This window comes from Oculina patagonica, chromosome 9 (assembly GCF_052425735.1).
Source record: "Oculina patagonica isolate OP01 chromosome 9, crgOcupat, whole genome shotgun sequence".
Lineage (NCBI taxonomy): Eukaryota > Metazoa > Cnidaria > Anthozoa > Scleractinia > Oculinidae > Oculina > Oculina patagonica.
This window is the reverse complement of record NC_135766.1, coordinates 12,339,353-12,364,056: the sequence shown is the minus strand read 5'-3', so window position 1 is coordinate 12,364,056 and position 24,704 is coordinate 12,339,353. Positions and strand designations below refer to the sequence as shown.

Below are 24,704 nucleotides of genomic sequence, written 5' to 3'. Positions count from 1 at the left end.
AACTCAAATTGACTTTAATTTAAAAGATATTGCAAGCGGGACACATTTTGCTTACTTTGAAATTGTGTGATGTTTAATACACATAATGGCATACAAATCTTCAACCACTTACCTACTCGATGAATAAAAAGCTTTGGTTTTGCTGGAAAGTTGTAGTTGATTACATTGTCCAACATCGGAATGTCAATTCCGCGAGCCTGACCATGAACGGAGAAAAAATATTAAGCTGAAATATTACAGTGCTGTTACAAATTTCCGATGTCATTCCTTTGAACTGATCAGGCAAAGTGTAAGATCTGTAAGAGGCAATTAGAAGTGTCAAGTTCCACGTTTGCTTGAAATCCGACAATCATCCGAAGCCATAAAAACGTTGTCAAAAAGATATCAATAAGCTGTCTAAGATTGATCAGAAACTTTGTCAAGTCGCAACAGTTTGGCGGGAAGCACTGCATAAACAGTCGCTCTTTTATCTCCGCTAGCTATTTTATCCCCTCTCCCTCTTTTTTACGGTTAATCATTTTAAACAGGGAATCTTCACTTACAGCCACGTCAGTAACGACCATTACGTTCGTTTTCTTGTGTTGAAACTTGCCAATGTTGATCTTCCTTGCTGTAAAAAGTAAGACAAATCCAAACTAGCTTAAGTGTCCATAAATAACGTAAAATGTCCGTTATAAGCCCTGAGCTTACACAGGGTCGGTAATAACAGGAGCAACTTATGTCCGGTGGGGGAGGAGGGCTTAAAAGGAGGCATCAAAACCTGACAAATTGTATGAAAATGAGCTGACAAGAGACTACAACCACGGAGGGGTTATAAGTGGGAAAGTGTGTGTGTGTGTGGGGGGGGGGGGGAGGGGAGGGGGCATTTTACGGTAGCTCTTTCCAAATTGCCCACATTTGTAAATCGAACCGTTCTGGTACAAAACCTTTCGTATGAAAATGAGTTTACTAACATGTTTGTTTTTATGCAACTCAGACAAATTTTTCACCAGGTTAACTAAAACGTAGAACTAGGAGTCAGTGATATAGTGCGATATAGTGCCAAAAAACCCCTGATCTGCAGAAGGCGATACCAAGGGCTTTCACTGTCCACTAACCTGCTTGATCCAGTGTGCTGTAAACAAAAGAGCTTTCTATTCCAGCGAATTCTAACAGCTAACATACAGAGGAAAAGAAACAATTCAGTTTATTATAAAGTAAGCATGATCAATAAAGGTAGTTATGAAGATGAAATGATAGGTTGTGAACACTCTCCCTCTAGACTGTACCAAACAATGGATAAATTCTACTCATAAATTGGCTACTCTGGGCCGGGTTGTTTGAACGCCAATTACCACTAACCCAGAAATAAAACTTGATCAAGCGTTCAATTTCTTTTGTACAAGAGTGTTTTGTTTACATAGCTTATGTTTTCCGGAGTTCGAGGTTGGTCGACAACAAAATTGAATGACATAAAATATAACGGAAAAAACTCAATGTTATTTAATTACAAAACTAAAATCAAAATTCAAGGTTTTCTTGAATTAGCTTAATCATGCTTTGAACAACCGGGCCCTGATGTTCAAAAACAGAACACAATGATCCTGACAAGCCTTTAGAACTGAAGGCGCAACGAACTACAGTCAAAGCTCTCTTAACGGGCACTCTCGTAAGCGGACAGCTCTACTTACGGCCGCCTTGTTTAAAACCCCGTTTTAACTTCCATACAAACGTTATTATTTTTTTTTTTACATTCTCGTAAGCGGACATTCCCGTAAGCGGCCGCGGACACTTTCAGATATTACCGAACGACTTAGACTTTTTCTTTGTTTTTTAGCTCCCGCCCCTAACAACCTCTGTATCTTGTTTTGTATCAATCAACTTCACATCGTCGTTCGTAACAATGATTTTACAGTAATTACAGTACCATATCTCAGTGTTTGTTTTGTCGTCACCCACGTCCGGTGACATTTCAAAACACCCTTACATGCATATTAGCATTATGTTCGCTGGGCAAGCTCCCGTAAGTGGCCATCTATCCCCTACACCTCTAGTGGCCGCCTACGAGAACATTTCTCGTAAGCGGCCAGCTCCAGTTACGGACACTTTTTTCGCGTCCCGAGGGTGTCCGCTTACGAGAGCTTCGACTTTAGTAATTACATGTAACTAAGACAACATAAATCTAGATAGGGTGATTCTCTCTGTGTATACCTCTTTCAAATATTCCACATGGTGCTTTGTAGCCGTGAAGACAAGGGTCTGTTCAGATGGTTTGACCAAGTTTTGAAGAATGTTCAACAACACAGCTGTAAAGAAAACATGTATTTCAATAAAAAATAGGATATTTTCAATAATTTGAATTCCACCAGTGATGAACTATAGTAAAACCTCTTTAGTAAAGACATTGAAGGGCCAGAGCAGAGTGTCTATATTATAGAGATAGGGATTATATAAATTTTTATAATCTTTCAGATCAGGTGAACTTTCTGTAATAGGGAGAAAGGCAGCCCTTACCATAACTGTCCCAGAGTTTCTGGCGGGGGGGGGGGGAGGGCGGGAGGAGGCCTTACCCTATCAGGTTACCCCAACTGCCTTTAAAGTGGACACCTCCCAAGGGCAGACAGTTGGTGTTTGTGCTGCAAGTGAAAGGCTTTACTTAGCCTGCTAGCAACCCCTTTTATGCGTGGCAGTCTAGAGTTCACTATGCAGCGTGCAAAGTAAGAGTCCGCTAGCCTGGGGCTAGTGGATTTTGCAGTCGGGCTATTTATATAAATTGTTTATTTTTACACACGTACGCATTCTAACGAGAACTGTATGTACTCCTAAGTGTCACATGTATAAATAAAATTTGATTTGATTTTGATTTTTAGTGGACAAAATCTTTCACTTGCCCGACGGGCAAGTGTTGCATCATAAGCATCAGGCTTATGGTATTTTTTTGGGGCTAGAAAAATGACATTCAGGCTAGTATATCCTGGCTACAGATGGGCAAGCTGGAAAATTCAATTTCTTTGCTTTCTACTATGTTGCGAAACGAAAAGTGAAAATTCAGTAGGAGAATTAAATGAAATAAAAAAGCTTGCAAATGTTCTGTCTTACCTGGTTTGTCATCTGACCTCACTGAAAAGAAAGCCAGCTTTAAAAGAAAAGAAAAACAAGAAAAATATACAATAAAGATCACAACTAAACCAAGGCAAACCACAGCTTTACAACTAACAATAGAAATTTTATGGAGGTGAATATGAATGATAACGGAGACAGTTGAGAGGTCCAGCAGCTTAAATTACACCAATCAAAGTGCTCTTTTGCAAGCAGTATTGGACTGGCTAAAGTTTCCGAAGTGTGTGTGTTTTCTTTTTTAATTTAAAAAAACCTTGTGTAATAAATGTCTTATAAACCGATCTTACTCGAGACCATACTGGCAGAATATCGGCCCTCAGTCTTTTCTGTACAGTCCTCAATGCACTCAGTCTGTATTGTCACGATTGTCAAGGTCTTGAGCCCAATCCTCCCAGTACTACCCTTTGGCACGGTCGATAAGATGAGCATGTATGTATATTGGACCAAACTACAAAGCAGCTAGGCAAACATTCTTCTCTGTTGAGTTCAAGTGCACCTAACCCCCGAAACAATACTTTCAAAATTGATTGTACATAAGTTAGAGAGTTGAATGGTTAAAGATTTCTTCATCTCAATGTTGCGTTTTTAAGTTATGAAGGTTTATTTTTCCAATATGTTAATGAGTATGACGTCTACTCAGGCTTTTAAGCATACTTGTTTTGCTTATATCATTATTTACTCGTCATTACCAGACACCAAATTTACAATAAAAATTGTGGAAATTGCGAGTATTATGACAATGCTTTTTAAATACTGCTTGTGTGAACCAGTCAAAATCTGTATATTGAATGAAGACTGGGTAGACGTCATACTCATTAACATATTGGAAAAATAAACCTTCATAACTTAAAAACGAAACATTGAGATGAAGAAATATTTAACCATTCAACTCTCTAACTCATGTACAATCAATTTTGAAAGTATTGTTTCGGGGGTTAGGTGCACTTTCAGTAATATCATGTGCGTTAAAAAGAGAAATAATACACTGCAAGTTAGCTTAGTTGTGCAGAATGCAGCTATTTTGACGTTGACCGGACGCATGTTTGTTTTATTCTCTTTGACCATACAGACAAGCTAAATTTTATTCATGTGGAAAATGGGAAACAAGATTACCTACCTTTAACTGCTCACTTAGTTTGGAGTCAACATCCAGTCTTATAAGAACAGGATCAGTCAAGCCTATAAGAGATACAAGTGAAATACAGTGAATATATTTTTGACAAATATTAGTAATAGAATAAGTAAATTTTATACTATATACAAGGCTAAAAAGAGTTAAAAATTTTTTAACTCTTTTTAGCCTTGTATATAGTATATATTTTATAAAGCGAACATTATAGAATAAGTAAAGTTTCTACTCATTAGAGCGGTTTTCACTTGAGTGTCGAAAGTAAATTGCGTTTGCTTTGGTTTTGCATTACTACGCTTAGTGATTGGCTTAAAAATCTTGCACCACTTTCTCAGCCAATCAGAACTAAAACCAAAACCAATCGTGACTCGCTCACGCACGTTTTCCCACGCTTCGTGCCAGCTTCATGTATTTGCTTCGAGTTTTGATTGGTTCACTGGATTGTCTGTGTCCTTTGTGACTGGCCAGAGTGATTTCTTTGGTTTTGGTTTTTTTGAATTGTTTCCTTTTCTTGTTTTATTTATTTTTGGTAGAAACTCAGTCATGTTTTATTGGAAATCAGTGAACCTGATTGGTACTCCATAGTTTTCAATTGCCTGATACAACACAGTCATGCACATGGTGTTCTTTATAGACTGACCAAAGCCTCTCGATTTTCTAACACAAAAAAATGCGAGAAACGGCAAGCGAAGCGAGCATTAGCGCAAAGAGCGGAAAGTGGGAAGGCCCACAGCCTTGTGCCTCCCGTTTTGCGCTGGCGTCCAATTCTCTCACCGTTCTTTCCCCACACTCATTGATCAGAAAAATACGAAATAAAAATAGAGGGCTGTGAACAGTCTATGTTCTTAAAAGAGACAACGATATTATTGTTGACATAAAATTGTATGTTATGTTTTGGACTGCAATCTTTTAGAATTATCTACTAACATAATTAGACTACTAGCCCTCATTTTCTATGAGCAATAGTGGAACAACTCTGGTCAGCTGCCGACCGGTTAGCTCAGTGGTAGAGCGCCGGACTGTCGTGCGGGAGGTCTCGGGTTCGACTCCCAGACCGGACCAACACTCAGGGTCTTAAAATAACTGAGGAGAATGTGCTGCCTTTGTAATTACATCTGCAAATGGTTAAACATTCTAGTCTTCTCGGATAAGGACGATAAACCGTAGGCCCCGTCTCCTGCATCTTCAGTGTTATAATCAGCAGGGGACGTTAAAGAACCCACACACTCATCGCAAAGAGTAGGGCATGAAGTTCCCGGTGTTGTGGTCTGTTCTATTCCATGGGTTGGGTGGTGAGGTGAGATCATACACATGGACGAATAGCGGCTGCCATAGGCGCCTTATATGCTGATGTCCAGTCTCATCCCATAGATTTGAATTGTAAAGCGCATTGATCATGAGCTTTGTAAATGCGCTATATAAGCACCCATATCATCATCATCACCTCATTGACAATTTTGCTCATAAAAAATCAGTCTCACAATGAAAACTAGAGCTTGAAGGCTAATCATATAGCCTCCAGTCCTGCACAGATGTTCTTTGAGCTCCATCACACATTCCTCCCCCACGTAGAAGCTAGGAGGAGAAATGCATGATGCCAGAATGAAGCCAGATTACCTGCTTTCGTGAAATCCACTAACAGCTTTGGAAGAGTTGCAGAAAACAAAAGGGTTTGTCTGAAAGAAGAAAAGGCATCAAATTTAATGACATAATTAAGGCAGACTTATTTGCACTGGGTCAATGCTATTTCATGAGTGCAACTGCAATTATAATTACCTGGAGTCTGGAAGACGGTTGATGATTTCATGAAGCTGCTGAGCAAATCCCATCTCAAAGAGCCTGTGAAAATCAAATTGAGAAACCTTGGTAAATGTTCAGAAAGTATAAAGCCCCAGAAGCTATAACCGGTATCTGGGAGGCCATGGGTTCGATTCCCGTCGGGGACTCAGATTTTTTCTTTGTCCCACGCTTGTGTCATGTAGAATAATTTCTTCACTATTTATCACCGAGCTTAAAATCTACCATCTTTATTATTTACTACAAATTTGATGATTTCGACATTGCTGATCCTAGCAGTATGCAGGAGGCGTGTCACTTATCAACCTAGTAAATGGCCTAGCTCACAGCGAGTCTCTCGTAGCTCAATTGGTTAGAGCGCCCAACCGGTATCTGGGAGGCCATGGGTTCAATTCCCGTCGGGGACTAAGATTTTTTCTTTGTCCCACGCTCGTGTCATGTAGAATAATTTCTTCAGCTATAATTGATGTACATTTATTTTCTCCTTACAGTACCAATAGAGTATCAAGAATATAGATGATGAGAATAAAGATATTCATCAACATGGAGAAATAATCTTGATTTAAAACCAAATTCTCACAATTAAAACTAAATGAAAAGTGTGGTAGTCAGTTAGAAGAATTTCTTTGTTGATATTGGAGCTTAAAGGGTTAATATACCTGTCAGCTTCATCAAACACAACATATTCCACTGCTGTCAATTTCAGGTCCATTTCCATCATGACATGAAGAAACCGTCCTGGAGTGGCCACAATTCTACGCAAACAACAACAACAACATTTTACTCTTACTAGACTTTTTTAAAAGGAGAAAACGCCTTGTAAAAAAACCCATGCTCAAAGCCGTACTACTTAAACTCAATAGAAACACAGAACTAGCACCAGCTGTCACCTATCAGCTCCCACAGCTTTTCTTGCTCTCCCAAACTTCCACTCGTGTTTCTATAACTCGATGGAAACACAAAACATGTTTTCTATTTCTTAAACATTTAATAATAAAATTAATAATTTAAATAATAATTTATATTAAGTACTTACATATCTGGATTTCCATGCAGTGCTGCAAACTGACCTTCAAAACTGAAATAGTATTAATAATAAATTAATTTTCATATTTAACACCTAAAAACTGCACAGTGTACAACATGTACATAGTTAAGTGGTACTAATGTTGTATTGCGAGCAAGACACTTTACACTCACAGAGTCCTTCTTTCTCCCCACGGTAGTAATTAAAATGGTATTGGCAATGATTTAGAGCCATCAGCTAGCATCCCATCCAAGGGGAGTAGTACATGTAACACTCCTAAACCTTATTGCTTCATGCTAAAGAAACAGGATTGGAGTAAGTTCTTGGTGGGCCTCTTTGTTCTGAGTCCTGAGGCCCTGCCAGGGTAAATTCCAACAAGCGACATGGCCCAATAAGTAGCGATAGCATACTGTTAAAATCGCGACAAACGACAACCGATGGACAAGCACAAGCAATTAATTACCGACAGCGACATGAAGAGCGATAAAACAGCGACACGGCACATTTTTAAATTTAGACAAGCGACACAGGAACCCCCCTGGCAGGGCCTCAGTCCTGACTTGGCCTTTTTTTCCAGGCCTTTTAACCTTGAATATGCAGTTTTGGTTTAAGTGCAGACAGGTCTAATGGTGTACTGGACTCTGAAACACACAATCTGGCTTCATACCTTGGCCAGGGTCATTGTTTTTTGAACATTCACAAGACACTTAACTCTAAAAATGTTTCTCTCCACCAAGCTGTATAATAATACCTGTAGGTACCGATCGATGAATCAATGCCCTCGGTGATAGTAGTCCATGACCATTGATGGACCAGACCAGGGGAGTGAGTAGACTAAAATACTTCAGGCCTTTTAATGCTACAGAAGCTGGGGTAAGCTCCTTCAAATACGTGTTAAACATCACCCACCTATCTCCACCAAGTACCACAGCAGCCTTTAAACCTGTGAACCTACCAAGCTGAAAAGCAACACTTGAAATTAATGTAAAAAATCTAACCCTGAACTCAAGATGACTTGAATACACAATTAGCATAATACAGTACAATCCTGATTTCTCTGACCCTTGTTTTCTCGAAACTCCCGATTTCTTGAACCAATTTGCATTGGATTTTAAGCACTTTTCTGTAATTTTACCCTTGATTTTTTCGAACCTCTCGATTTTCTTGAAGCACTTTTCATTTCTCCTGCAGTGGAGGTTTGATAAAATAATTGGGATTCTACTTTAGTTACTTTAATTAGTTAATTACGTTACCAAAACATCTAGAATCCAGGATGGCGGAACATGCCTGACAAGGCTGAGATTTCAGCGAAATTTATAGCAGTAAACAAAGATATTTTTAATATTTTAACTCCAAAATCGTGTGTTCAAAGAATAGCAAAGACAGAGAATGTCAAGAAATTACCGAAGTACTTTAGTTAAAAAATCTGAATTTTTTTTTCTACCTTCCTTCAGCTAAATTTTGAAATATATTTATGAAAATCAAATGCAGATTACATGTAGTTGAAATGCATATATAAAATTAATATGAAGTTGGGATAATTTCCATGCCCAATTCTGTGGTACACATTCAAGTACTGTAAGTAGAAAATTTGTTTTGGGTTTGAAAATTTTCACACCAGTTTGATCTCAAAAAAAATTTACTCTTAATATAATCATTTTCATAACTACATGTAGTCTACAGCTGAAACAAAGGGAAATTTTAATTAAGTTAATAATAAAAACTCAAACTGGTTTTCAAACCATAAAGTTAACACCTCATATTTACTGTAAAAACATGTAAGTTAGTACGTACAGATGTACAGGTCATGCATGGTGAGTTACCATAGCAACATACTGACCCACTGGCCCATTTTACTGTGCTTTTAAAAACAAAATAATGCTGCCAGATGCTTTATTGTGCAGTATTGTTAATAGAAAACAGAACTGTCTATTACCTCTTTGGTGAATTTTAGAGTCTGGAGGGCTAACTCACGTGTGGGTGACAGGATCAAGCCCCGAGCACCAACCTAAAATATTAATTTAAAATAAAATTTACTGATGTGGAGAAATGCTTTGCCAATTACGCTTAGTTCATTTCTTTTACAACTGAAATGAAGAACCTCAAAAGCAAAAAGCAGAATATGAAGTACCCATAGTTGGATGAAAAAATTATAAAAAATAAAATTATATATTAAATAAACTAATGAACAAATGAACGAATGAACAAACGAAAAACAAAAAAAATAAACGGTCCAGTTTTACATTACATTCATTTTGGTTATGCTCTAAAGCAAAACATGTCACAACCATGCCTAATAATATTTTTAATATGTTGAATAAAAATGTTGGGCCATGCAACCAGGGTCTAATGTTTCAAAAGCTCCACAGAAACACACTGGTAGAACTCATAATTTTCCTTTGTAGCTTATTAGAAGTATTATCCAACATGTGTGTCCCCCACATTTACAAAGCTATTTCTTTCCAGGCATATTTCACATATTGACAGGACATATTCTTAGACTAGCAGGTACATAGAATGTTTTTCACATTTGAACCCACTTTTTTGTATTATAATTATTTTATGGCCTGTAGCTCCTACGAGACCCCTGCATCTCAGGAGTAGAGCATTCAATCAGTGTGCAGAAGATCATTGGTTTGACTTCTGGTGGCAGGACTAAAAATAATGGTTTGTTGTTGAGTTTGCTGATAAGTTGTTGAGTTTGCTGTTTAAAAGGAGGCAAGGTGGCCGAGTGGTTAGAGCGTCAGACTTGTAATCCGGAGGTCGCGGGTTCAAGTCCCGTTCTGACCACTAGCTGCTGTTGTTCTCGGTAGTCCCGAGTTCAACTCCTCGGCTGCGTTTGTAGCCTGCGTAGCTGGCGGTATTTTGGGGTTATAAAGCGCGTACAAGCAAGCGGCGAAGCCGCGACAACGAGCGGCGCAGCCGCGAGTGGCTTGGGGAGGAGGTGTTGAAATACCGCCTGCCCGGATGGGCTGCTTTTTTGAGAAGCCCGTACGCTGGCGTACGGGCCATTCTGATTGGATCAAAATGCTTAGCTCGTCAATCAAATGTTTTAGTAATCTCCCTAGGGAGCGCTCCAAAGGAATTAACGGCGGCAGTTCTTTGCCGCGAACAAAGCAAATCAGACATGGCACATCAAGCTTTATCGTGGGCCTTATCGAGTTTGAATATGTTACGCGAAGATGGAGAAATTGTTTGAAGCAAGAGCAACAAGCGGCCGCAAACGATTTGTTTCGTGAAAGAGTTGTGATGGCCATTTTGCTAACCGCATTGCAGTTGATTTAATTTAGTGCGACTCCTGGTGCGATTCAGATAAAAGTTTAAGCGAAATTTTGGCATTACGCTTTGGTCTTATTGTATTGTCAAGAAAATCTATGACATACCTTTGCTCGTTTTGACAATTTGGAAGCAGTATTCAACAAGATAAACTGTTTGTTCTTTCCTAAATGTGACCAGATTGGAAGCGGTTATTTTAGCCGAACTTGTTGCGTGACATAGCTTTGAAAAGCACATTTCCTTCCGATATACTGGAGCGCTCTTGTCTAAGCCTAGTTAGTTTCGAATGATGAACTATTTTGTTCGCTGGATTTTGTCGAATGGAGAGTCCGATTTGTAGAACTTTGTCGACTGCCGGTATGAAACGGAGTTTTCCGTGGACGTGACTGTCAAAATAGGTCGCCTGGATTATTCAAAGAAACAAAACCTGTCAACAGGTTGTCAAAATGCAAATAAGGGGCGGAAGCCAAAAAAGCAGCCCATCCGGGCAGGCGGTATTTCAACACCTCCTCCCCAAGCCACTCGCGGCTGCGCCGCTCATTGTCGCGTCTTCGCCGCTTGCTTGTACGCGCTTTATAACCCCAAAATACCGCCAGCTACGCAGGCTACTGCGTTTGTAAATAGCCAACTGGTCTGCCTCCTACCAGTTGGGATTTTTAACCATGTTATGTTCATTTACAATATTTTGTTTCGCATTGGCCCTGAAAAACCCCATTAGGGGAGTGGTCATTTAAGTATATTATTATTATTATTATAAAATTTATTACATCTTTCTTATATCTCTACCAACCTTAGAATAAACCATGGTCATTGTTTTCTTTTCATGACCAGGAAGTGTGTTCTAGTATTTTCGTTTATCATACCTTACCTTAGCTGAATGGGTTTTAAGTCTTTCAAACATTGGTATTAGGAAGGCAGCTGTTTTACCAGAACCTGACAATAGAAAATTATGACAAACAATAAGAAAACACATCAGTATTTTTTTGAAATTCAAAGCATGGTTTATGTCAATACCTGTGCGTGCCATTGCTACTACATCTTTCCCATCCATAATCACTGGTATTGTCTGAAAAGAAAAAGAAATATTTGTACATTTAAAAACCTTCAGTTTTTTATTTGGATTGGTAATGACAGCACTTTATTTGACATCTACAGTATATTGCTTTGTGAGAGGCGCGGTGGCCTAATGGTTAGCGCACCGGACTACGGAGTGAGCGTTCTGGGTTCAAGCCCTGGCCGGGGTCACTGGGTTGTGTTCTTGGGCAAGACACTTTACTCTCATTAAAGTGCCTCTCTCCACCCAGGTGAATACATGTAAATGGGTACTGGCAAAATAATGCTGGGAGATACCCTGCGATGGACTAGCATCCCATTCAGGGGGGAGTAGCAATACTCCTAGCTGCTTAATGTTAAGAAAACTGGGATAAGCTCCAGCAGTATGCACCCCCTTGGCTCGAAGCTGCCCTTTTTTACAGTATATATTGCTTTGTCAAACGTAACACCACATTTAACTTGTTACGGAAATTTGGTTGGTGCCAACCTTTTCAAGCCTCTTGAACATGTGGACTTTGGTTTGAAAAAGCACTCAATCTCACACTTAGATGACAAGTTCAGGCCACTGTTATAAGCAACCAGATCTAGTTCCGCCACCATGATTGTAATATTAAATACCATTTCATTGCATAATTTACCATTACATGTAAATAACATTTGTTGATAAAGATCTATAACAAAAATTCAAGATATAGTCCAGTAATTTTACTAAAAATAATGGGTCAACCTGCAACTAATTGCAACAGAAGAAATTCCAACGGTTTTTGACTGACAAACTTATCGTTAATATCATATCAAAAGTCCCAGAAAATCCCGGCAGGGAAAGTCATTGAAAAATGGGTGTTTTTAGAAGCTCCGAAACAGGTTTTTAGAGATGCACGGAAACGAGGCTGAATAAAGCTTTTCCAAAAAAGCGCGTGTTTATATCTTAAAAGTAAAAAAAAACAACAAAATTTGAAACGATATCTCAATTGGAAGGTTTTCTTATTTTAGAAATCAAGTTAATTTGTGATATTTCATCAGTACACAGCTTTAATTTTACGTCTATTTTAGTTGCTTGCCGCGTAAAAAAGTCGCAACCCTAGCCTGTGTATGGAACTGAATGACATTAAGTAAAGTTGGCTTTTTTTTCTGGAGCGATTTTTTATTTTTTTATTTTTTAATGAAACTAGTTGAACTGTTTAAACCTTTCTTCAAAAATAGTGATACAATTTAAGGAAGCTTAATTTTCGTGTAGAAAGAGAAATAAAAGCGTGAGTTGGCGTGAGATCGAAGTTTTTAACTCGGAGGCGTGTATGAGACTCACACCCAAGGCCGGTGAGTTCGCAGGTATAGTGTGCTGTGTTTGACGCCTGCAGAAATTTTAATCTCCATCGAACAAAATGGTTTAAGAACTTCAATGTTATGTGCTCCGACCAGGTAAGTGTATTCTGAGTTCTCTTCAAGAGTAGTTTTTTTCTTTCAAAATGGAGAAGTTTCCCTTTGCTGACTCATAGTGTATCGCATCCAATGTACTGTTTCTAAAGCGATATTAACGAGTTTTCTGCGGCTACAGTATTTTTTTTTGAGTGAGTCTTTCAACGCAGTTGAAATGCGACGTATTACATTCTGGTTTCAAAAATATTTACTAAAAAGCGAGATCACTGCATACAATGCTGCAGTGAGTTAAAATAAGAACAACGTTATCCTTTCTTCTACTTATAAAGAATGATATGTTTCCGAAACGTTTTAAACCCGCTTGCTGAAATTTATTGGGCGAAACATGGAGCGTCTATGATTCTATTGCATGTTTGACACAGCCTAATTTATATCCTGGTTATTTTTAGACCAACAAGAGCCTAAAATGGATGAAATGTGTTGTGCAATTTGTCAAAAATAGTATCTCTCCGTCTGAAGGGAAGTGAAGGTATAAACCTCGCAAGCGCAGAGCGCAAAGACATCCAAACTATTCCCGGTGAAAAGGTATACAAGGCACCCTAGTAACATTGGCCAAGCCAAGAAACAAGAAATTGCAAGCTCAAGTTAACGTCGTTCATTGGATCGCAAGACTGAAAAATTCTTTAGCTTTAAAACTGACTGTTTCTACTGTGGTAACAAAATTGATTTTGAGAAGCAAAAGAGAAAGCCAGGGGAGGCGTTCCGTGTGACAACCCTCGAGACAAGAGAGACTGTGGTAGACACATGTTCTGAAAGGGGGATTCTTGGTCTGAAGTGGAACAGGCGAGAATTTTAAATGTCTATGATTTGCCGGCCGCCGGTGCTGTTTACCATCAGCCATGCAGCGTCAACTTCAGGACCGAAAAACAAATGCCAAAAGTATTCAGTGCGTCAGAGATCAGCTGGATAGTAAGAAAAGAAAAAAACGAAGCTTTTATCAAAGTGGTGAACTTTCATAATTATTACTGTCATGGATCTAATGGAGGAATATCTTGGTGACTCAGCTACTGCCGCATATAGCCACACCCATATGAAGGCAAGACTTCAGGAACACTTTGGCGATCAGATTATTATAACCGAGATCAACGAAAGCCAAATGTTGTAACATTTAGAAGTACTGCATCAGCTATTCTGCACGAATTTCACTCATAGCAAAAGGAAGTTGATCTGGTTTCGGAAAAATTAAGTATTATCAGAACTCGGCTGCCTCAAGGTTGATTAAGAATGACATCAAATTGCTTAAAACATCTAACGAAGTCTTCCCTTCGATCGAAACAGAAGCTGAGGAAAACGTTGACTTCCTTCCAGCCACGTTAAAGATGTTTTTGGAGGGTATTCTGGTTAGTAGTTTGACAGGCTATTGTTCAGACGGCGCGACTTAGAGTGATTCTTGCGCCTTTACAAGTTGGTTTAGCAGTGCAGCTTCATCACAACTTCGCATCGAGATTTCTAATAGACACCCTTCATCGCCATGGCTTCTTTTCTTCGTACCAAGAGGTACAGCTGTTTAATAAAAATGCTGCATTGGACCAGGGGACTGATATGCCAGATTATGACGGAGAGTTTGCTCAGTACATAGCTGACAATGTGGACCATAATCTACGTATCCTTGACGGTAACGACGCCTTTCATGGCATGGGCATGATTTGTATCATCACTCCTGGCACTAACCGAAAAAGAAGCGTCCCGAGACGAAAGTTAAGTCCTCAAGACATCTCAGCAGCTGGAAAAGTTGGCCTACGTCCGCCATCTGAGCCAAGGCAATCACAAGTGGAAATAAAGTACAATGACGTAGTTGTTGCAAGAGAAATAAATCCCACAGCGAATTTGGACATACTTTGGAAGACGTTTCTGCTGTTTAGCACCACACGCTCAGCATGGGCTGGAATGATGCAAGCTGTCCACCGGGGTAACCATCAGGGGAAGTCATCAATAACACTTCTACCGATGATCGACCTGAACCCAAGTGAAGTCACATGTATTTCCTCCACTCTGAAAAAAACATGCGCGGCGCCACAATATCGCTAACCCCATCAAGATTTCGATGATAGCGATGATGACGATGATTGACACAAGAGCTGGAAGAAACTGTGAAATTCATTTTCATTTAACAAACGATGTTCTTTTAGAATATTTCACCATTGTGAAAGATATATTTATTTGTTGGCTCGCTTGCAAATTTTTGTGCGATCCATAAAAGGATAATAAACTATCGCAACTACCATTTTTGGTGTAGACCGATTCGCTCCACAATTGAAAATTTAAATATAATGAGATTTCTTTTGCTTATTGAATACTTTTTGATTAATTTTTCCTCCGGATGAAAGTTTTCAAGCATATTTAAAGTATATTTCATGGTTTTTGGATGAAATAAATGAAATTCTGGCCATAAACAAGCATAATAACAGAACTTCTGTTTTTGAGCCTCGTTTTCATGTTACGCAAAAGCACGACTTAGAATCCGTTAAATTTTCGAGATGTTCCCATGCATGGATCCTTTGGGACTTTTAGTATGTTGATCTAGAGACTTATTCGAAATGATTTGCGGTCAGAAAGCTTCTGTTGCAATTAGTTGCAGGTCCAACCACAAAATGACTGGACTAATAGCCTGCGTAGCTTGCGGGATTAGAGCGGGGCGAGATAAGCACACAGGGCGAGAAAAATCGCGGGCATGCGTGAGCGGCGAAGCCAGGATTGGTAAGCAGCGTGCCCGCGAGTGAAATTTTCCCAACTCCTACCCAATTCCCTCACTTCTTGGCAGCCGTTTCTGCCATTGGCCGTTAACAAAGCACCCACACTGGGTCGCGAACCCCACCAGCTACCCAGGCTAGTTCAAGATGATTTACAGTCACTGTGGTAAAAAGCTTTAGGCTAAAAGCTCTTACTGGTAAGCAATGAGTCTCAGCTGTTCAAAGTGGACGCTTATGAGAGCCCATTCTTGTAAATGACCAGCACTAGTAAAAACCTATTTTTCAAATTCCAAAGCTGGTGACTAACAAGAGCTATGACTGTATATCCTATTTGAGTTTACACTAATAATAGTTTAATATAAAATATGATGTTCAATTCACTGTACTTGCCTTTCTCTGAATAGGTGTGGGAAGTCTGTAACCTTTCTTCATGACTCCTTTGAACACTGGAAAACTCAAACCTAGAGACATTAAAACCACGCATCTGAGTGCATAATACATGTACAGTACCGCTCAAATGTAAGTTACCACCTCTCGTCTCGTTTCTCGCGAGACGCGTCTCGTTTCTCGCGAGACGGTGGTAACTTACATTTGAGCGGTACTGTAGCACTTAGGAAACATGTTTTAAATCATATCCAGACATTATTCGCAGGCTTTAAATACCACAAAGTTATAATAAAAGTCCTCAGTTTGCAAAGAAGAGCATGTCCAGTGGCCGAGGCAAGTGGATTTTGTGGCCGGGCTAGTGGAAATCTTTTGGGGAAATTTTTATGAAATTAATCCCACTTATGAAGAATTTTTTCAGGCTAGTTAAAATGAGTTTCGGGCTTGCTACAGCTTGCCGAAAGGGCAAGCTGAAAAATTGAATTTCTATGCACCCTGGTCAGTTAGGTACAGGTACATATCCTGCAGGGTTAAAATGCAAGCCTGCATGTCATGTAACTGTCTCTTTTTGCTACAATAAATTGTGACAAAAATCCTATTATCAGTTGGAAAGAAAATTAATAGATTGTTACATGCACGTCAAATAGACCAGAAATCGCCCTGTTGATTGATTGATTGATTGTCCAGGTACTGTAGATCTGATTAATAAATAAATCTATGTTACTTTAAAAAGAATCAACTTTTAAATGAATCAACTTATTTTTTCACTGTTGAAAGACAGGAACTTCAAAAACCCAAAATTTTTGACAAAAGAAAAATTTGATGTGACTGGTTTATTTTTTTGGTGTTGCTGAAAGTTTACATTGAGAAAAGAATCAGGTACATCAAACAAAATATTATTCTAAAATACCCATGGACTGAAATCCTCCAGATTTCTTCTTTTTCTTGTTATGCTCAGTAACAAGTCCTCTCATGTGGAGTGTTGTGTCATCATCATCAGCATCATCATTATCGTCTTGCCTAAAATGCTCATCTTCTTCATGGTTATAGAGTCCACTAGTTTCTACCTGATACAAATAGTAAGAATATTATTTGAGGTTGAGAGGTCTGCCATGTTCATTTTGTTAGTGTAAAACGTCTCTGTTAAAAAAAATTGGACAGGTGGACCGCATCTATTTTATTGCGGTTTTCAGTGAAATGCTAACCCTGAAATTCAATCCTTGACTTATGGTTTATGCTTTTGCTGCCGTCAATCATCTGAGCAGACCTCTCGAGCAACAGAAGCTCACTTCAACTGGGTCAAAGGTCATATCTGTCAGTTGTGATTGGTAGATTTCGATCCATTTTGTTTGTTTCTGTTTGTCATGGTTCGTTAGCAGTCGCCATTACTACCATTTTTGAGCGACCGTGAAAGGCCAACGTTTTTCCACGTTTTTGCACGGGTAAGACATACAAGTTTGTCTAGCCAACCTGTCACGTTTTCTAACTGAAACAGATGACGTTTAGAGCGTGAAAATGACAAGTTTTGACAGCTCGCCTCTATGTTTTTGCATGTGAATCACAGGTTTTCAAAAGATTTCAAAACGTTTCTGCATCGCGATGAATGTAAACAAGACAATTCAATTGACTTCAATTGCTTTAGTGGAGTCCTCCAAAATTCTGTTTATTTGATGCTGAAAGTAAGCTGACGATATATCCAAATGGTAACCTTGGTCCATTACTGTGAGTCTCAATGTTTCAACGTCCGTTTCCTAATGCGGTATATCTAATCATTTACGATTTTCCTCTTAAACGCATCATAATTTAGTTCTAACAACTCTTCTTCGCTCAAAAAATTGGATTGACCCTTTCTGTCGAGTAATATGAATATACGACCTTGATCTGTACGACCGACATTGTTTTCACAGAAGCGAAAATGGCAAAAAATCTTTCAGAGGCAGAGCTGTCAAAACTTGTCATTTTCACGCTCTAAACGTCATCTGCTTCAGTTGAAAAACGTGACAGGATGGCTAGACAAACTTGAATGTTTTACCCGTGTAAAAACGCGGAAAAACATTGGCCTTTCACGGTCACTTGAAAATGGTAATTAATATAATTATAATTGATGGCAGCGAAAAAGGCAATCGTTAGTTAGATTTTGAATTTCTGAGTTCACATTTCACTGAAAACAGCAATAATTGGGCCTGGCATTTATTAATGAGGTGAAATTTTCTGTAATCCTTTCAGGGTTTTCTTTTTTTAACCCATCTTCCAAATCCCAGGGGCAGTTTGTCATGGTGGGACGATTTTTACCGTCTCTACGAGGCTGGCGTCTAATCAAGAAAACACAGTAAGTCAAGTCTGATTACCGGTATAAAAGTGGGTAAGATTTCTGCACAGCCCTATACATTAATTGTGTATGCAACTATTTCATACTATAACTATACTGAATACAAGGCCTTACGTGCCACATGGCACGAAGAAGATAGGAAACAGGTAGGTAACTATACCGAATACACAAACAGCACTCATGAAAAGAACGATTCAGTCATTAATGTATGGGGCTGTGCGGAAATCTTGCCTAGAAGTCCAATGTGTACCCTTCAGGGCTCAAAATAATTTTTGGTTACTGACCGGTCATGTTGACCGGCCAAATCAATTTTTGCTCGGTCATGTCTCGTTTTTGACCGGTCAAAATATTGAGTATTTACTTTGAAGCAATAGCCTATCCTGCAAAAAATTTCGCCTCGTAAGCTAAAACACTCGTTGTTAAAGAGTATAAGCTTAAATGTTTTGATCGCTAAAAGTGTCATTTTATTATGTTCGCTTTTTGAATTTCTTTTCTTCTGCGTTCTACTCTACATAAAACAAAATGCTCAGTAGCCGTAATGTTATGTTACTCTGCATAGTTTTACAATAGAGAGATTAAGCATGACGTTAATTTTTCCCGCGAACGGCAAAAATTCAACTTATGCCGTCTGCCGTTTGGCGTTCGTGTGCGGAAATGAGTAGTTTTGTTTTTGTCGTGAATGTGGGATTTTTTTCAATTTTTATGAGAGCTTAATTTTAGAATTCTATAAAAAGGTAACAAAATGAAAGGCAAGCTCGCGTTTGCCGTATAACGTCATGCTTCAGGAGGCTCGATGTAGTTTTTTTAGCCGAAGGGTGGTTGTTTTGAAAATTAAAATTATCTAGAAAGCCAATGTTCGATTTTTGCCAAAATACACCATAATGATCAAATATGATCAAATTTTAATTTTTTACCTGTCACTTAGTCACAAAGGTTACCATAGCAACGATTGACGTTTTCTTTTGTTCTCAAACAAGCTTGATTTTCTCGAAATCTAGATTGACTCTTGGTGTTTATTTTTTGATATGTTAAAGTTTAGTAGATTGACTAACTGTTGACGAAATTTTAGAAAAATCTGTAAGAGCGTTTTCAAGTAAATCAAGAATGAAATTTTCAGTAAAACATAAACATACTATAAAATAGGCGCTTTAAAATTGTTTCGTATTATTTGAACACAGTTACTCTCACTGAAATATATACTAGTTATGCAACGCTTTCGAGTGGTATACTATGGAATATCCCACGAGTCACTTGTATTTTCTCGGTGTACACACGAGCCTTTAGGCGAGTGTGTATACCAAGAAAATACAAGTGACAAGTGGATGTTCCATAGTATACGACGAGAAAGTGTTGTGTAACTATTTTATACCATGCCATAGAAAATACGCTTACTAAATCTCGTCGAGAATACAATCGCAGCGCACGATGGGAAGGTTGGGTTGAATACCGTCGAATATACAATGGCTTTCCTGCATTCTGATTGGCTGTATTTTCTATGGCATGGTATAAAAATACTTACACCATCAAGACCATTAACTAATAGTGAAAGACATTTTGCTTTAATTTGTTAAAATATATCGACTGCCGATTGTAGGAAACTATAAGAAAATACCAAAAACTTCATTCTTGATTTACTCTAAAACGCTCTTACAGATTTTCCTAAAATTTTGTGTACAGGTAGTCAATCTACTATACTTGAACATATAAAAAAATGAATACCAAGAGTCAATCTAGATTTCGAGAAAATTAAGCTTGTTTGAGAACAAAAAAAAAAACGTCAATGGTTGCTATGGTAACCTTTGTGACAAAGTGACGGGTAAAAAATTAAAATTTGGTCATATTTGATCATTATGGTGTATTTTGGCAAAAATCGAAGATTGGCTTCCTAGATAATTTTAATTTTCAAAACAACCACCCTTCGGCTAAAAAAACTACATTGAGCCTCCTTAATAGAGACATTAAGCATGACGTTATGCGGCAAACGGCAAACGCGAGCTTGTTTTTCATTTTTTTACCTTTTTATCGAATTCAAAAATCAATCCCTCATTAAATTAGTGAAAACATCCCACATTCACGACAAACACAAAACTTCTCATTTCCGCGTACCAACGCCAAACGGCAGACAGCAGAAGTTGAATTTTTGCCGTTCGCGGGAAAAATAAACGCCATGCTTAATCTCTCTAATCTCTCTATTAGTTAACGACTTACGGGTGGAGGCGATCTTGGTTGTAAGCACTTTACTGGTCTTTACTACCGAACACTAAATAGTAATAGGACATATGCCCATGCTACAAGTGAGATAACTTTGCCTTTGCTCGGTATGTAGGAAGAAATGAAATGCCAACGGCTTCATGTCAACTGTGTCCAGTAAAAAAGATTCATGTCCTCGACTTTTAGATATCTTTCCTGTATCATGCGATACCAATATCCCATTTCAAGCTAGGGGATTAACAAGATAACCGCCGAAAAAAGATTTCACATTCGTCCACAACGCTTAGCAACCAGGCCTTTCAGTTAGGGTGTGCCGGAAGTTTAACATGTCTTCACTGCAAAGTTACGGACTCGTTGTTCATCGAGCTTCCTATAAGATGCCCTCTTTTAAAAGTTCTCCTTCTTCAAGACTGCTAAGAGTTGGGCAAGAAAGCCAACGTCACTTCGCATTTCAAAAATCATGGATCTCTCCAAGTTTTCAACGTTGCCTACAACAGGGAAGCCCGTTCTATGCGGTGCCTGAATGAACTGCTGAAATATACTTACGGCAAAGTACTTTTAATCATAGATATCCGCGGAAGTAGCCTTACACAAGAAGACTTCGTTAGAATTGGTGAGAAACACTTGAATGCCATGGCTAGAATAAAAGATAACGAAAGTTATCGTTTTAATCTGTAGACGCCGGACGCGGAGACCATTTTTTTTATTTTGTACAGTACGAGCAAACGTTTACCGGAACTCTCTTTGACAATGTAGCAACACGTCTTAGGTGGCCAACTTGTCAGCAGACATGGGGACACGTTCAATTGCGAAATAGGCATAGTTTAAAGAAACAAATTGCTGGCTTAACATTCAAAGCGTTAAATGATTTTATTATTTTCTCGTGATCTTGCAGGTGAAAAACACGCTACGAACTCGTACTTTCTAAAGGTGCATATAGTTTTTTAAATCCACTAACGAGTGCTATTTTTCTCGGCCCACCTGACAATTGAAACCGTAATTGCGTACGCGTGTTAATAGCAGACGTTGATTGATGCGATGTTCATCGTTGTCTGTTTAGCGTATTTACAGACGTGGATGTTTCCTGTTTTATTTAAGCAAACGGCTAACAAATCCGCAGAGCGTGACCGTCTCATCTGTATTCTACAAATTTGTGACTGTAAGCTGCTATGATATTTTATGATTTTACTGTAAAATTTCAAGAAATACTGCGAATAATTTTTTTTGTGTGTTATTTATTTGAAAGCCGTGTACGTGACCGGTCAAAATGACCGCCGAACCAAACTTTTGTCCGGACAAATCGTCATTTTGGCCGGACATTGTCCTTTGACCGGCCGTTATTTTGAGCCCTGACCCTTCCAGCCGATCCAAGTTCTATTTGTTTCAGGACTGGGAGAAGAGTGAAAAGCTTCATACAAATACTAATACAGGGAGAAATGTATCACGATGGACGCTGTTTCGTTGCATAATCCTATACACTCCAATTTTATGTCAAGTAAATATCAACAATACCTCATCAAACTCGTTGGTTTCCTTGTCTCTTGCCTTCTTTCTTCTAAAATTCTGCGGTGTGGTTTTCAATCCTTTCTTACCATTTTTCTGTTTGAAATTCCTACTCGGTTTACCTTTCGATGATGCAGATAACTTTTTCTTAGCCATGATGTATAACAATATTTACAGAAATATTATGATTTTCCGCCAAAATATGAAATTAAACGGAGCAAAAGTGTAAAGTTATTGTAGCGCTGTTGTGTTCGCTCCGTCCGCCATTTTACCATGCTTTGAGAGCCTGCATTAAAAACGCTCAGCGGTTGTGCAATCGTGCTTGCGATCTGATTGGCCAACGTCATGGCGACGTAACATCAGTCTACCAATCAGAGCTGCGCATTGGACGCGGCAAGTCTAAACACGCGGCAAAATTTGTTTTGCTCACCTCTGTCATTCACTGAAGAAGAAACGCTTTTGAGAAGTTGTTTTGCAGCATTTATTTATATTGCAACCAAGCCGAGCGAGTCCTTGTTACAGCTCTTAAAAGAAATGGAGGGATGTATATCGACTGTACAAGTTACCCCACCGATGGAGGACAATCCAGCTTTCGCGAAGCATCTCTTGTGGGCACCAAAGAAGAAGCGACTGCATCGAAGGGTGATTACAGCAGATCTTCCATCCGGCGCAAGGGCACATTCGCATTCGAAAATTAGAAAGCGCCTTATATATCCCTGTCCGGAAGAAAGTGAAAGAAAAGACAAAGAAGAAGTTTCAAGCAACATGCCTGAGTGCAAAACGGAGTCTAACAATAAAGAGAAACATTCTGCGAGGACGCCGGATTGTTCGGGAGTCAAGCAAAATGGAAGCAGTCTTCGCCTCGACCTCTCGAAGGCAACCAATGTACGTGTCGAGCAGCTCAAAAACAACCAGAAAGGAGCCAGAAATGTTGACCCCCAACGCATCAAGAGAAAGTTGGCTTTAAGCAGCTTTCGCTGAAAAACGAAAGAAACATTTTCTACAGACCAGAACATTGCAAAGAGAACAGTTATCATCGAACAGTGTTGAAAGTTTAAAACTGCAATATTTTGAAAGCTATGCAATTTAACGGCAATTAATTTATAAGAAAAAAAGCGTTCCGAGAGCGTGCATCATTTGTTGATTTGTATTTAATTTAAGCTGTTCTAAACAGCGCAACAAATGCAGAATTTGTGACTATTTATGTGAGCTGGACTTGCACATTGAAAGATGCAATTATTTCATCTGCACAATTATATATACTACTACGCAGCTTTGCTTGCAAGAATGGAAAACGATTCAAATGGTTACTGGACAAACAAAAAAGGTCAATTGTATAAAAGCTTTAAAAAAGTGACATAATTTATACTAACATGTGTATTAACAAGAAATCCAAGGTTAAGAGTTTGAGAAATGAAGAGTAAACTATTTCAAAAAGTTAAAAGCATTTTGTTTTGACATGAACCACTTTTTTATATTTCTGTGAGATTTTGCTTGTTGAAACCAAGCAAGTATTTCTTAATAAGGTTTTTCCTGGTTAGGATGATACTTTTTGTACAAACTAAAGTAAAAACTTAAAATATGGCACTAACCAGCTTTTGAACAACCAGGCCTCAGCCCAAACAAGGAATGGAAAATTGTCAATTATTTTGACCTGAAATAGGGTACAACACCTCCTCCCACCCCACCAAAAATCAATAGTGTAGTAGTTTTTGCCAGCTTGTAACTCTACTGGGCCTTTAGTGTAGCAGCTGCTATTGGTTTGGGGACTTGAGACAGTTCCTGTCATTTCTATTCTCCTGAAGGGTAGCAAGTCATTTATGTTAGGCCCTGTGAGAGCCACTACCCAAGAGGCTGAATGAAGCCATGTTCTCTGTGCATCAAGCCTGGGCCAAACGAGGATGAGAGTTGACTCTCGTGAGAGTTTCTGTCAACTCTCATAGACTAGCAGCAACTCAGGCCAAATGAGAACAAGAGTTCGTCAAACTCTCATGAAACTTTGAGCAAGTTCAAAGTCAGTATGAGAGTTTAAGGCCAAACAAGGGTGAGAGTATGAACTCTCTTATGTCTGTCCAGGTGGCCATGTTAGCATATTGACATTAAAGGTGGTACTGAAAATTTCTGGGCTTGGGTCAATTCCCAGAGGTTGGGGGCACTCCTAAGGCCAATTTACATGGTACAACATTCTTGCATGCCACAAGCTTATGACAGGCCTACAACATGACTTAAGACCATTTACATGTGTGTGCACCTGTCGTTATGATGTCGTAGGTTGATTTACATGACACGATTCCTGTTGTATTCATGGTGTAAGCATGTCACATGCAATGATTATAGACAAAATGGTAGGGCTGTAAAGGGTATGCTAGCTGCAGTAGGCTATGGCCTTACACCGGGTAACCACCCTTTGCCTACTGTGCTTAGAGAGCAGGCGCTGATCCAGGAAAAATGGTGACCGTTTTCTGATAACACGAGCGCCGAAGAAGAGAGCTTGTAGGGAGGTCTAAGGCATGCATCCTCAGGATGTTGACCGATTTACATGAAACAGTGGAAACCGGTCTGGATCCGTGCCTGGAGAGCCCCAAGTTATTGTCGCAAGTCGCACCACTAATCCCCTCCACTGGGGTACGTGCGTCATGTCATTGAACAAGGTCACTTAAAGGAAACAATACAATTTATACAAAAATAATTTTATTAATAATTACAATCACTAAAATTCATGTTTCCAGAAATGGTTCCTCTTTATTTCATTCTTGTACTTAACCTACA

The 24,704-nt window shown here is 38.9% G+C and overlaps 1 protein-coding gene across 1 annotated transcript in view; it reads right to left on the bottom strand.

Moving 5' to 3' along the window:
* The window catches only part of LOC144666233 (ATP-dependent RNA helicase DDX54-like), a 46,628-nt gene extending 24,122 nt beyond the window's left edge, over positions 1-22,506 (bottom strand). The window contains exons 1-17 of the mRNA XM_078527633.1: positions 21,945-22,506; positions 16,803-16,959; positions 15,899-15,969; positions 11,343-11,394; positions 11,197-11,261; positions 8,989-9,060; positions 7,962-8,011; positions 7,062-7,103; positions 6,685-6,780; positions 6,005-6,067; positions 5,846-5,904; positions 4,217-4,278; positions 3,079-3,115; positions 2,191-2,285; positions 1,098-1,155; positions 543-610; positions 113-197 (exon numbers count right to left, since the gene is read on the bottom strand). Of these exons, the coding sequence (XP_078383759.1) occupies positions 113-197; positions 543-610; positions 1,098-1,155; positions 2,191-2,285; positions 3,079-3,115; positions 4,217-4,278; positions 5,846-5,904; positions 6,005-6,067; positions 6,685-6,780; positions 7,062-7,103; positions 7,962-8,011; positions 8,989-9,060; positions 11,197-11,261; positions 11,343-11,394; positions 15,899-15,969; positions 16,803-16,959; positions 21,945-22,091 (1,279 nt within the window). The 5' untranslated portion in view covers positions 22,092-22,506. The remainder of the gene's footprint in view (positions 1-112; positions 198-542; positions 611-1,097; positions 1,156-2,190; positions 2,286-3,078; positions 3,116-4,216; positions 4,279-5,845; positions 5,905-6,004; positions 6,068-6,684; positions 6,781-7,061; positions 7,104-7,961; positions 8,012-8,988; positions 9,061-11,196; positions 11,262-11,342; positions 11,395-15,898; positions 15,970-16,802; positions 16,960-21,944) is intronic.
* Between the last annotated feature and the right edge of the window lie 2,198 nt (positions 22,507-24,704).